Source organism: Carassius gibelio, chromosome A11 (genome assembly GCF_023724105.1).
Source record: "Carassius gibelio isolate Cgi1373 ecotype wild population from Czech Republic chromosome A11, carGib1.2-hapl.c, whole genome shotgun sequence".
NCBI lineage: Eukaryota > Metazoa > Chordata > Actinopteri > Cypriniformes > Cyprinidae > Carassius > Carassius gibelio.
In genome coordinates, this window is record NC_068381.1 from 1,900,178 (window position 1) to 1,914,910 (window position 14,733).

At 35.9% G+C, this 14,733-nt stretch overlaps 2 protein-coding genes and 1 long non-coding RNA gene across 8 annotated transcripts in view; 1 reads left to right on the plus strand and 2 right to left on the minus strand.

The window, feature by feature from the left end:
- LOC128021978 (E3 ubiquitin-protein ligase TRIM39-like) overlaps nt 1–14,733 on the minus strand; it is a 244,745-nt gene that overhangs the window by 123,246 nt on the left and 106,766 nt on the right. The window lies entirely within an intron of this gene.
- LOC128021975 (E3 ubiquitin-protein ligase TRIM39-like) overlaps nt 1–14,733 on the plus strand; it is a 74,910-nt gene that overhangs the window by 59,532 nt on the left and 645 nt on the right. For 2 of the 4 annotated variants that reach the window (XM_052609142.1, XM_052609143.1), the window contains exons 2-7: nt 12,471–12,554; nt 12,922–13,475; nt 13,588–13,683; nt 14,049–14,282; nt 14,362–14,500; nt 14,593–14,628. In XM_052609142.1, coding sequence (XP_052465102.1) covers nt 12,491–12,554; nt 12,922–13,475; nt 13,588–13,683; nt 14,049–14,282; nt 14,362–14,500; nt 14,593–14,628 — 1,123 coding nt within the window. In that variant the 5' untranslated portion in view covers nt 12,471–12,490. Of the gene's footprint in view, nt 1–7,158; nt 7,268–12,470; nt 12,555–12,921; nt 13,476–13,587; nt 13,684–14,048; nt 14,283–14,361; nt 14,501–14,592; nt 14,629–14,733 lie in introns of those variants that run through there. The other 2 variants (XM_052609141.1, XM_052609144.1) reach the window with 2 other exon arrangements.
- LOC128022004 (uncharacterized) lies at nt 428–7,077 on the minus strand. Its single transcript, XR_008185839.1, has 2 exons — nt 6,533–7,077; nt 428–536 (listed from the first exon to the last, which is right to left on the minus strand). It is a non-coding gene; the product is annotated as an uncharacterized LOC128022004 (long non-coding RNA).

Sequence of the window (14,733 nt, forward strand, 5' to 3'; positions counted from 1 at the left end):
CTGCAAAGACTAGAATGGTTCCTCCAGGAACAATATGATGAGAAAAAGAGCTTCGAGGCACTTAAAATAAATGATTAAGTTCCTCCAGCACTCAAAAGGATTTCTGAGGCACCTTCAGTTTTTAGAGTATTGTTCTTTCATCTTTTCAGCGAACTATGGTCATTTCCAAGTTAATGATCATTTTTACGTAATAAAAAATCATAAGGATATTAAGTAACGATCATGTTCCATGAAGATATTTAGTCAATTTCCTACTGTAAATATATCAAAACTTAATGTTTGATTAGTAATATGCATTGCTAAGAATTCATTTGGACAACTTTAAAGATGATTTTCTCAATATTTAGATTTTTTTGCTCCCTCAGATTCCAGATTTTCAAAGAGTTGTATCTCAACCTAATATTGTCATATCATAACAAACCATACATCAATGGAAATGTGATTTATTCAGCTTTCAGATGATGTGCAGATCTCAATTTGGACTGGTTTTGTGCTCCAGGGTCACATTTGCATTTTTTTTTCAGCCTGAGAGAACTCTGAAAAGGACAACAAATGACAATAATTATTGTAACATGGAGTCAGAGACGTTCGGATCCATTTGCAGTATTTTATTCGAATGGTCAGACAGGCAGTAATCAGCAAACAGTGTCAAGTATGTGATGGGATCTCCAGAAACAGAAACAATATCAGACAGAGAATCACGGGCGCCAATGCCAAACACTGATTTTAAGCATAAACTTCACAAAATCTATAAACTGGTTCTTCAAATCTGATTGGTTTCAGGTTCACAGGACATGGTTCACAGGACAGACAGTGAGTTCACAGACGGGTACAACTGACACCTCTGGAGGTTCTTCTGCAGTTTCAGCTGACACCTCTGGAAACACAGTAGGTGTCGCTGTCTCAGGAGTCTCTGTCGTGGTATATGCAGCACAAACACTTCATAAAGCCATCCCCAATGTGGGAAGCACTACAGACAGGGGGAAAAAGTTCAGGAACAGGAGGGCTAGAGTCAATCAGTTTCGGGATAGTGACGAGACTCTGGACGGTCAGCTGGGACACCTCTAGTCTGATGTTCAGAAGGAGGTGGACATCATCAGTCAGGTGCTGCATCAGTATTAGTTGTATTCACCGGATGCTTCACATTTTATTATGGGTGATTTTAACAAATTTTAACGAATTTTACATTTCCAGCAATATATTGACTGTCCTAAACGCCATCAAAAAATACTTGACTCATGTTATGGGTCGATACCAGATGCATATAGATCCTTTTCCAGAGCCCAAATGATTGTGCAGACCATCTAGTAATGTAATGTTGTTTTTCAGAGAAATATGGGTTTTTAAAAACTTTGTAAACCAGCGAGCACTTGTAATCGTCTTCGGACACAGTTACGATCGCAGCTCCATATGTTTCGCTGTGGTTATATTTAAGATGCTGTAGATCAGGACCAGTTTAATAGTTTAAGAGGAAAGAATAAAAAAGATGCAGCAGTTTAAGAGATATCATCAGCTGAAGGACAACAGAAATGTCAAATAGCTCATTTGTGGTCTGATGTGCACATGTCTGTGAGCTACTTTCAGTCTGACAAATAGTCCAACAGTGAACTGACTGAAGGAATTAAAGTACAGAATCATATTTCACTTCACTGTTCATAATAAAGGCAATCAAAGTTATTTTAACTAAACATTGCAGAAATAGTAGGCTACTTGTTTGCACAGTGTGTATTTGACTCTTAACCAATCATCTTCCTTTGCAGTTTTGGTCATATCTTCCTTTCTATAACCTTCGAATGCATCAGAACAAGCCACACTGACATGTTTCTAGCACTGACTAACAATAATGAAGATTAAAAAGGACAGTGGTGTGAAGAAGTGTTCCTGATTTCTTATTTTTTTGCATGTTTGCCACACTTTAATGTTTCAGATCATCAAACAAGTTTAAATATAAGTCAAAGACAACACGAGTAAACACACCATGCAGTTTTTAATTGAAGGTTTTTATTATTAAGCGGAAAAAATCCAAATCTACATGGCCCTGTGTGAAGAAGTGTTTGCTCCTCTGTTAAAACTGTGGTTTATCACACCTGAGTTCAGTTTCTCTGGCCACACTCAGACCTGATTACTGTCACACCTGTTCACAATCAACAAATCTCTGAAATAGGATCTGCCTGACAAAGTGAAGTACACCAAAAGATGCTCAAAAGCTAGAAATCATGCCTAGATTCAAATGAATTCTGAAACAAATGAGCAAGAAAGTAATTGAGATCTATCAGTCTGTAAAAGGTTATAAAGCCATTTCTAAAGATTTGGGACTCAAGCGAACCACAGTGAGAGCAGTTATTCACTCGCAAAAAGTGCATGTGCCTGTACTGTTGAAGAATGAAAGGGACAGTATAAATGTGCATGGTTTTATTTACTTGTTGTTGACATACCTGACCGAGCTACAATCTTTCCAGTGATTATCTGTATATTCACTCGACAAACTCGCGCATCTCCGCCGCTGCGCGCTCAATCCACTCAGCTTTATCAGCTCGCGCACGTCAGCTGTTTTTTTTTAATATATATATGTATATATATATATATATATATATATATATATATATATATATATATATATATATATATTAAAATCTGAAAAATGAAAAAACAGTAACGCCTCTCTCCGCTGATTGGTCAACCGAACATTACAACATAATAATAGTCCTAAAAACATAATGAGAGTCCTACGCTTCTACGGATTCTTAACGTGTTTATTTCTTCTACGTTTTCTCTTTCTCTTCATTGAACAGCCAGGCCCGGGTTTCCCAAAAGCTTCGTAAGCCTAAGAAGTTCGTAAAAACGATCGTACGACTGATCTTAATATTACGGTCTGTTTCCCAAAAGCATCATAACTTAAGTAGCACTTGAAAATCATCGTAGATCTATGAGTGCTCTGGAGTAATCTTGAAGCCGTAAGTGCATCGAAGACAGATTTCTGTGATCACAGGAAAATCTGCAGATTACACCTTTGACTTGATTCAAGTGCAATGTGATTATAATATAAGGATTTAATCGTGCTTTATTCTACACTTTATAATTGGTTTTCTTTTGCTTTTTTAAATTAATTTATAAATGACTTAATTAAAAATTAACGAAATAAGAAATACACATTTAAATTAAATGACTGAAAAAAAAAAAAGAATAAAAGAAGTAATGTTGGAGATACTTCAAAGACTGGGGGTGGGGGTAGCACGTCCTGATTTTGCCAAGTTCGATGTGTTCCTAGGTCAACATATTTTGTTGACCCTGGAACAACATTTTACTCCAAAAATATATTCTTAACCATATCCCTACACCTAAACCTAACCTTAACCATGAGTAATCCCTAAAATCAGAGGAAATGATAGATGAATGACACTGATGTACGAGCAACAAACACTGATTTTAAGCATAAACTTCACAAAATCTATAAACTGGTTCTTCAAATCTGATTGGTTAATCACAATGTTGTTCCATGGGTCAACAACGATGTTGTCCCAGGAACATGTCTCACGTGGTAAAATCAGGTTCTGTGTGGGGGTATATGTCAATAACTTGTGGAAGTGCACGAAAACCAGCTATAATGGACCCGGAAAAAACGTCTCATCTCTCTCTCTCTCTCTCTCTCTCTCTCTCTCTCTCTCTCTCTCTCTCTCTATACTGTATATAAATAAATACATTTAAATAAATGTATGAATTTAGCAGACGCTTTTTTACAAAGCGACTTACAGTTTATTCAGGCTAAAATATAAAGTTTCATATTTAAAGTTTATTATATATTATTATGCAAATTATAATATTGTACACTATAATATAATATAATATAATATAACATTGTATTGTATTATAGTTATTATATCCAAATTTTCTGTCTGGAACGCAGTATTAGGTTAACGTCAATAAACGATCGTGTATAGAGTCATTCTATAATGTGACATTTCAGCACTTGACAAACGGACAGCGACTCCTGAGCAGAACTTAAAGCACAGCTACGTGCGACTGTGTCCAATCAGAATCCATCCTGCTATAACGAGCTTGAGGATTTAAAGGTGCGCTCAGAATAAACGGACGATATCGTTCGCTGGTGTGGACGCTTATATTGTTATCTTTATTTATCTTTATAGTTATAGTTATTGGTGTGAACGGGGCTTTATTCTGCAACATTTTGTATTTGTAATTAAATTATTGTTTGTAGTAACTCTAATTTTGGAGAAAAACTGAAATGGCACTCTTCGTGTGAAATTGATTAACATAAATTATATAAATACATAAATGCATTTGAATACACTGAATAATGCAGTGAAAGAACGCACTCAAAATGCACACGTTCACTAGTATGACTTCATCATGTAACTTTACATTAGCCTAGATGCTTGCACTTTTTAGGCATGATTTGTTTAGTTTTTGAATACACTTAATACTGTTAAAAGGCACATCCTTAAAATAAAAAATACAAGTTCACATATCACACCTAAACACGCCTGGAAAACATAATTAGAACTAGCTACTAAATTAGTTAAAAATGCCTACCCATATACAGCTATGATTCGCGAACCCCAAACTGATTCAAATGATTCGCGAACCCGCTTTGAACTCTGGTTTGGGGTTCGCGAATCATAGCTGTATATGGGTAGGCATTTTTAACTAACTTAGTTAAATGATTCACGATCCGAACTCCCGATCTGACTCAAATGATTCGCGAATCCGCTAGGAACTCCCGAACTGATTCAAATGATTCGCGAACTCGCTCTGAACTCCCGAACTGACTCAAATGATTCGCGAACCCGCTACGAACTCTGAACTGACTCAAATGATTCGCGAACTCGCTCCGAACTCCAGAACTGATTCAAATGATTCGCACTCCCGAACTGATTCAAATGATTCGCGAACTCGCTCCGAACTCCCGAAATGACTCAAATGATTTGAGAAAGAAAATGACAAGAAAAATCTAGCACATATTAATTTAAACAGTCTCAGGAATAAAACAATGAAGTTGCTGAACTGTTAAATGAGTATAAAATACAAATTCTTGCTATCTCAGAGACTCACTTGGACTTTTCCTTTGATGACACAGAACTGTTTATTGAAGGTTACAACATATACAGAAATGACAAAAATGGTTTTGGTGGTGGAGTAGCTTTTTATATTCAGAATTATTTGCCAGTAAAAATAAGAACTGATTTAATGAGTTTTGACATCGAAATATTATGGTTGCAAATGCATCTACCTCACCGACAGTCGATACTTTTGTGTTGCTGTTACCGGTCACCAAGTGTCAATTGTGAATATCTTGATACTTTCTGTAAAATGTTGGATATAAATACTAATGTAAGTCAGGACATATATTTCATGGGTGACTTAATAACTGACTGGTTTTCTAAAGATTGCTACTTGAAAAAAAAAAACTGTTAACTACTGCAAATGCATGTGGACTTACTCAACTTATAAATAAGCCTACAAGAACATGTTTTAAGAGCGACGGATCCAGAACATCTACCTGTATAGATCATATTTTTACAAACCGACCTGAATTGTGTAAAAAGGTATTTTCTATTCCCATTGGTAGCAGTGATCATAATCTGATCATTTCTGTGTTAACAACCAAGCTGAGTGGATCTGGAACTGCAGTCTTATTTAAAAGATCTTATAAATTGTTTAAAAATGACAAGTTTATTGAAGATGTTCAAGCTATATGCTGGTCTGATGTGTTGGCAGTTAGTAATCCAGAAATTGCTCTCTTTAAATTTAACAATCTATTCTTGTCATTAATTGAGAAACATGCGCCTTTAAAGAAGTTTACTGTCAGGAATAACGTCACACCTTGGTTGGATGATGAACTGAAAAATTCAATGAAAATAAAGAGGTCAAATGAAAAGAACAGCAGTTACTACAGGAAATAAATGTGATTGGGACCTATATCGTAAAATGAGAAATTTTGTCACTAAACTTAATAAAAAGAAGAAGAAAATCTATTTTGATAATCATGTTAAAAATATAGGTAATGATAGTAGGAAGTTATGGAATGTTTTAAATCAATTGACTGGTAAGAAAAATAAAATAATTCCATCTTTTTTGGAAACAGGTGATAAATTTATAACTAAGCCAATAGATATTGCAAACTATCTTAATGATTATTTTATAAGAAAATTAGATAAACTAAGAGAAAATATACCTAATCTAAGTAATGATATATCTCACCTATTAATAAGAAATGAACTGATGAAAAATAAAAACTTAAGGTTTAAATTAGAAAGTGTAAATATAGATCAAGTAAAGAATCTTTTAATAGCCTGTAAAAACAAACCACCGGGTGTCAACGGTCTTGACAGCAGGCTTCTTAAACTAGCTGCTGACTCTATTGCCCCTGTTCTAACCCACATCATTAACCTCAGTACTTGGAACCCACCGGGAAGACACAGACCCCACTGGACCCGATTGTCACATACTCCACCTTAAATTGCTATTACAAGTCAATAAATCGGTTTCGAAAAATGCATGCTTTTTGTCTTACCTAATTTAAGGAGCCGTAGTTTTTCTTCCTTGTACCTGACTGTCTGTGATGCATTACAATCCTCCGACAAGAAAGTTATGAATGTTATTCTTCTCGTTATTCCAAGTCCAAGCTTAATCCACTCATTATTTCAGCTTCAAGAGTCCGCTTGATGTCACGGTGACGAATGACAAATGCAACTGTGCACGTAGGCTATACATTCTGACTCGAGTTAGCTCGCATAATAACTTCGACTGTTTACCCTTTTTTCTTTCTTTTTTTGGATCACACTTTTCTTTTCCTAATTATACAAGTTGTAAGTTACAAGAAAACAGTGTCTGATCACGTTCGGGTGTTCTCCGAGTCCGATGACTCCGATCGCACGGGTATAACACACAATGTTAAACAGACCCGGGACCCGAAGTAATAGATTTGGACCCGACCCGGACCCGGCCGATCATTTAAAATATAGACCCGAACCCGTGCGGGTCCCGGGTGCACTGTGAAGAACTCTAGCTCGAGTTACCCAGCACGTAGGTATTAGTGTAGTGCTGTGTACCACAGTTTGCAGAATACACCCTAAGCACCTCTGACATCACTAGTTCAGTGAAAAAAGTAGTTCAGTTCAGTGTAGTTCAGAGAAAGTGAAACGACCTTGATCAACAACAATACTGGACGCCAGAAACCATCGAACTCTTTAAACAACTGAATATTAAGTCGTTCAGAGACCCTTGTGAACACATCTGATACTCACAGGTAAGTGATAGAAATATAAGAGAGATTGTCCTGAACAGGTTTCTAATGACAGTGGTCTGGTTTAGTAGGGTTTATGTCAGACTGGAATGAGTTGAACAGAAGCAGGTTTAAGTGTGTCAAATACTCAGATACTTTAGTTGTTTACCGCACTGAAATGATTTCAGAATTGTATTAACAGCATTTTGTCGTTTTGCCATGCAGTAAATGACATGCAGACAAACTGAACACAAGCCACGATAAAAAGTTGGTTCGACGTTTGACGTTGTTGGTTATTAGACAGATAGCAGGGAAAAAAAATCTTAGTGAATGAGTATAATTGTATTAAAAAATTGCTTATTTGAAAAGCAATAGGACGTAGAACTGAACACACATCGCAGTGTATTTGTTTTCATTCTCCTCGATTTGTTGCGACACATTAAGACTCGAGTAGCGGTGCGCTAGCGCTTAGGCCAGCTAGGGACCGTCTACAAAGTACATGATAATGACAAAGCAATTTTCCCACCAGAATGTTTATATATATATATATATATATATATATATATATATATATATATATATATATATATATATATATATATATATATATATATATATATATCTTGTGGTCACTTTAAATATTTATTAAACAATCATCAGAGTAAATTAATGGTGTGTAAATGTTTCTAATCAGAATCATGTTTTATATCTATGAAATTATGTTTGTTTATGTTTGTGTGTTGTAACTTCGATGTATATATATATATATATATATATATATATATATATATATATATATATATATATATATATATATATATATATATATGGACCTTATTTATACACGACACTGCTCTACTGATCATGTTCTGGTTACTCCACTGCACACGTCGGATCACTTCCTCCTCACTCTTAAACTCAACATGGTCCCTGACACTTCACATAGCCCTCCACATGTCATCTTTCGACGTAACCTACACTTTCACCCTCCCGGTTTTCTGTAATGGTTTCATCTTCACTTCCTTCCCCTAAACTGTTTGCATCTTTGGATGCTAACAGTGCTACTGATACTCTCTGCTCCACTCTTACATCTTGTTTAGACACTGTTTGTCCCTTATCTTCCAGGCCAGCCCGTAACACCCCTTCTGCCTCTTGGTTATCTTATGTTCTACACGAACACCGTTCTAAGCTTAGAGCTGCTGAAAGGGTGTGGCGTAAATCCAGAAATACTACTGACCTTAATATGTATCAGTCACTCCTATCTTCTTTCTCTGCTAATGTCTCCACTGCTAAAATGACATACTACCATAACAAAATTAACAATTCGTCTAACTCTCGCATGCTTTTAAAAACATTTTCCTCACTTCTTTGTCCTCCTCCTCCCGCTCCTGCTTCAACTCTAATAGCTGACGACATTGCAACGTTTTTCATTAATAAAATTAAACACATTAGTGCACAATTTTCCACACCACAATCAGTCAAGCTCATATCACCAGCAAACTTACACCCATTTACATCCTTCTCTTCACTCTCTGAGGCAGAAGTCTCAAAATTCATCCTTTCTAATCACCCTACAACTTGCCCGCTTGATCCTATTCCATCTCATCTCCTTCAAGCCATTTCTCCTGAAGTTGTACCTGCACTTACTCACATCATCAACACTTCCCTCCACACTGGTGTTTTTCCCTCATCATTTAGTCAGGCACGTATAACTCCACTACTTAAGAAACCCAACCTCAACCCATCTCTTTTAGAGAACTACATACCAGTTTCCCTTCTTCCTTTCATTGCAAAAACACTTGAACGAGCTGTGTTCAACCAAATCTCTACATTTATCACACACAACAACCTCCTTGACAGCAACCAATCTGGCTTCAGAAGTGGACATTCAACTGAGACTGCCTTGCTCTCAGTTGTTGAAGCTCTAAGACTGGCAAGAGCGGAATCCAAATCATCAGTACTTATCTTGCTTGATCTGTCCGCTGCTTTTGACACGGTTAACCACCAGATCCTCCTATCAACTCTACTGGCAAAAGGCATCTCAGGAACAACACTTCAATGGTTTGAGTCTTTCCTATCAGATAGGTCCTTCAAAGTATCTTGGAGAGGTGAAGTGTCCAAGTCTCAACATCTAACTACTGGGGTGCCTCAGGGCTCTGTTCTTGGACCACTTCTCTTCTCTGTCTACATGGCATCATTAGGTTCTGTCATTCAGAAACATTCTTTTCATTCCACTGCTATGCTGATGACACTCAACTCTACCTCTCATTCCATCCTGATGATCTGACATTCAACATCAAGAACATCAAGCACTTTCTTTGGGAACATGCTGCACAACTCCTTGTTCAAGCTCTTGTTCTGTCCAGGCTGGACTATTGCAATGCCCTCTTGGCAGGTCTTCCAGCCAATTCTATCAAACCTTTACAATTAATTCAGAACGCGGCAGCAAGATGAATTTTTAATGAGCCAAAAAGAATACACGTCACACCTCTGTTTATCAATTTGCACTGGCTTCCAATAGCTGCTCGCATAAAACTCAAGGCATTGATGTTTGCCTACAAAACTACCACTGGCTCTGCACCCATTTACCTAAATTTGTTACTTCAGACTTATGTGCCCTCTAGAAGCTTGCGTTCTGCAAGTGAATGTCACTTGATTGTGCCATCCCAAAGAAGCACAAAGTCACTTTTACTGACTTTTAAATACTTATTGCTCTGGTTTTGTTAATATATATATATATTTAAACTTTTAAATATATATATATATTAACAAAACCAGAGCAATTGGTGCACCAGGGTTTTGAAAGATATAAATACCAACACTTATAATGCTCACTTGAATTTAAATAATAAATATTGTAAACAAGATATGTGATAGTGGTTATTATTATATTATTACTATTAATAACTATATTAATAAAATAAACAAACAAAATTAAAAGCATTAGTATTCCATAATCCAGTGGTAATGTAGTAGGCTGATTCCAGGTCCTTGTGATATATATATTTTTTTTCGTTATATTAACAGACGTATGATACCAAGTAAGTACAGGCTATTGAAATTAAAACCAAAAAATAAATACATTTAAAATAAATACACTCTCCTGTATTAACCTCATGGTGTGTGTCTTGTTATTGTTTTCATAAGAAGATTTTTTATATTTGTTTTAGTCACAGAACTATAACAGAAAACATGCTATTGAAATTCAACAAATAAGTCAACACTGGCGAAGAGTGTTGTTTTACAGTTGTTTTGAATTGAATTTGAAAATCTACATTTTAATAAACTAATTTATAACACAGTTTTATTACAGTCTTTTTACAAATCAGAATTGAGCCTTTGTACATTTTTTTTTTGTGCTTTGAAAGCTGGCAGATGTTTATATTTATGTATCTTTTTACTTTTACATAGAATCACATTTCTAAATGTTACAATCCGAAATAAACTATTTAAATAAATTCCTGTTTAAATATTTAGCTTACATGAAATTTTAATTCTGCATGATTTTTAAACACTTTCTGTAAAAAAAAAAATTAATAACGATGTTCATTAAACAAAATAATGTTTTGAGTATATTTTTTGTTTATGTCACTGAAGTAACATATGGGACTTTCCTCGATATTTTACTCAAAAGTACAGTAACCTTTGTTTAAAAAAAAAAAAAAAAAAAAAAAAGCAGGATAATATATGGCCTCTTTAAAATTGCAAGACTACTTTTCAGGTGTTGGTGGTGATGTATGGATAAAAATGTTATGCTGATTTATATGTGTGTGTGTGTGTGTGTGTGTGTGTGTGTGTGTGTGTGTGTGTGTGTATGTGTGTGTGTGTTTATAGATCTATAGATAAATTCTAATTTGTGTAGTTCCATATTTATATGCTTCAAAAATCTGATTAGCTAAATAAATCTGAATTTGATTAGCATTTCATATATAATATACAGTGGTAATCAAAATTATTTGAACACTAGTATTTTCACCTGCTAAAATTGGTTTTAAGTCAGTTATGTCTATATTTTGCTGTAGTGTCTCAGTATGAAATATCAGTTTATATTTCCAAACATTAATTTTGCCATTAATTGTAATAATCCAGTGAGATTTGTGTCTGACAACAGCCAGTGCTCCACACAGAGATCTGATCTAATCATCATCAGTCTGTCTGGAAGGAAATAATAAATCCAGAAGAACTGTGACAACGAGATGCTTCAAGAAACCTACTGTTTAATTCAATATAATTAGTCCTGAATTACGTAAGTGTAAACCCTGAATTAAAATGTTCATTTAGAAATCAAAAATAAGACAGACCTTTTGAAGTTAAGATGGAAAACTGAATACATTTTAAATTAATTTATTAAAATACTTTTAATGTCAAACTCAAGTCAAAACAACTGCAGTATTCTCCTCTAGGGGGCAGTAATACTGGAGCCTTTGGAAGGCTTAGCAAGCTATTCTTGAACGTCAGTAGGTAACTTCTCCATCACTTTATTGAAACTAAATTATGTATTGGTTTCATTTCAATAGTGTGTGTGTTCTATTATAGTTCTGTGGCTGAAACCACCATCAAAATGTTCTTCTAGGAACCACTAACAAGACACACCCTTTTAAGTTGAGATGAAATACTGTATAAGCCTGTTAACAGATTCAAATTCAATTCAATAGTATGCATCCTGATTTACATATGATAGTAAAAGATGGTTGTATATATTGTTCTTTGAACAAGTAACAAGAAACATTCTGTTGACGTTTACATATCAAACTGTATGCATTCTAAATTAATTTATTTAAACTTCTCAATGTCAAACTTGGTCAAGACAAGTGCAATACGTTCCCTGTCCCTGTCCTGCACTTTTACATTATAAGGTCTATCAGTTATAATTCCCTAAGGAAGATTAAAACCAACAAAACGCAAAGTGTGTTCTCTTCTACATTTGAAAACAATTACAACACAGTATGTTTCTTGTCATTATGATAAATCATTAAAGAATAATTGAAGATTTCCGAGCCTGAATCTCTGACAAAATGTCAAACGTCGAACCAGCTTTATATCGGTACACATGTATATGTTTGCTGGAAAATATAAAGCTTGTTCTTTGTACTCTCTTTAAACAGCAGGTCGTAGTTCAGATTGCTCAGTTTACGAGTCTCTCGCTTTGTTGCAAACGAATGATTGTGTTTCCATCACTATCAGTTCTCACATTTTAACCAATTAAACTATCATTTTTCTTTAAAAGGCTTTAAGAGGGAAAGAACAATGGCAGAATCTTCACTAACAGCAAGAAAAACCAGGAGACGGAGTATTGACAATTATCCTCCATGTAAGTCAATAACCCAGAAAAACACTTTGACTTTGACTTTTCTTTTATAATATTGAATATGTACAGTTCAGGAATGTAAAGCAGATCAAATAATTTCAGCTTAACAAGAATAATTCTTCTACATTTATTCATTTAGGTAAGTGGTTATGTAACTAGCTTCACATTTAGGTTCTGATCAGCTTGTCTGGGTTCATTTTACAATAATATCCAGCTGACTGTACTTGATCTCTTTATATTTGAGTTTCTTCAGCACTCTTTGTCTCTAAACACTCTTTACATTCAACCAGCTTCATGAGGTGCATCATGGGATTCTTCATAAACAGTATTGAAGGAGTTCACACTAATCCTAAATAATGTCTCTTTCCAGCAATGTCATCCTCCATGAGTTCACTGTCTGAGGAGATTCAGTGCTCTGTGTGTCTGGATGTGTTCACTGATCCAGTCTCGACTCCATGTGGACACAACTTCTGCAAGATCTGTCTGAATAAGTGCTGGGACAACAGCCAGACCTGCAGCTGTCCATACTGTAACGAAACATTCAAGCAAAGACCTGATCTCAAGATTAATACCACACTCCGAGAGCTCGTAGATCACTATAAGAAGAAAAGTCCTGAGAAAACAACTGAAGTTCTGTGTGACATCTGTGAGGAAAGAAAGCTGAAAGCGCTGAAGTCGTGTCTGGTGTGTCAGAGCTCTTACTGTGAAACTCACCTGGAGCCTCATTTGAGAGTGACACGTTTGAAGAAACACAAACTGATGGATCCTGTGAGTAATCTGGAGGACTATATATGTCAGAAACACGAGAGACCTCTGGATCTGTTCTGTAGAGATGATCAGACATGTGTGTGTTCAATCTGCACCGAGACAGACCACAAGAACCACAACACTGTTCCTATAGAAGAGGAGAGTCAAGAGAAGAAGGTAGACGTTATTATTCTTTTAAAGGACTGATATCATGAGGAATCTGATTTGATTTCATATTGTGAGTTTAATCTGTGTTATAATAAATGTGTCTGTGTTGTTCTCTCTATAGACTGAACTGATGAAGACACAGAAAGACGTGCAGCTGATGATCCAGAACAGAATCAAGAAGATTCAAGACATCAAACACTCAGCAGAAGTCAGAAAAGTGAGTTTAAAATAATAGAATAAAATAAACGTAAATATTTTCTATTGCAACAAACTTTAATGTTGATGAAAGATAGGGGCGAGATCTGACAGACATAACAAAAACAAAATAAACAAACAATCAAACGAATGACAGATGACTATCAGACTAAAATATACAGCAACAGCCAATAAAACAAGAACTAAAATGTCCAGGGCTTGTTCTGCTCTCGTCCAGGGTGCAGAGTGAAGTTTAATTCTTCATTTGAGGGATTCTGAAAACACATGTAGCCTATGTATGTGAACAAAAATGTGTGAGCAATAGTTACACAGATTCTTCTGTTAGCAAACACTGCTAATAATGTGTTGCCTGTCCTGGTTGAGCAGAGAAACACAGAGAAGGAGAAAGCAGTCCGTGTGGAGCTCTTCACTGATCTCATCCGCTCCATTGAGAGACATCAGACTGAACTGCTGGAGATGATGGAGGAGCAGCAGAAAGCAGCAGAGAAACAGGAGCAAGAGCTGATTGAAGAGCTGGAGCAGGAGATCACTGAGCTAAAGATGAGAAACACTGAGCTGGAGCAGCTCTCACACACTGAAGATCACCTCCACCTCCTACAGGTCAGTCAACATGATCTCTCTGATCAATCATAATGCAGGATATGACATGCTGAAGGATTTCTCCTCTCTCCTGCTGTAGATTCACTCATCCCTGTGCAGCTCTAGAAACACCAGGAACTGGCCTGAGATCAGTATGAAGACTCATGAGAGTCTGGAGACTCTGAGGAGAGCTCTGACTCAACTGAAGGACACTATAGATGAGAAACTCACACTAACTGGTACATCAATACACACTGATCAGATAGAAACATGATAGTGTACTCTGTTCTTTAAATATAAGCTTCAGATCTGATTGTTTTCTTGTCTTTAGTCTCTACAGAGCTGAAGTGGATGCAGCAGTATGCAGGTACAGTGTGCTGTCTGCACTACACTAGTTTACATTCATACACTCACTGCTTCATTACTGCACTACAATCAGATTCAACACTGGGTTAACTAAAAACATCAGCAT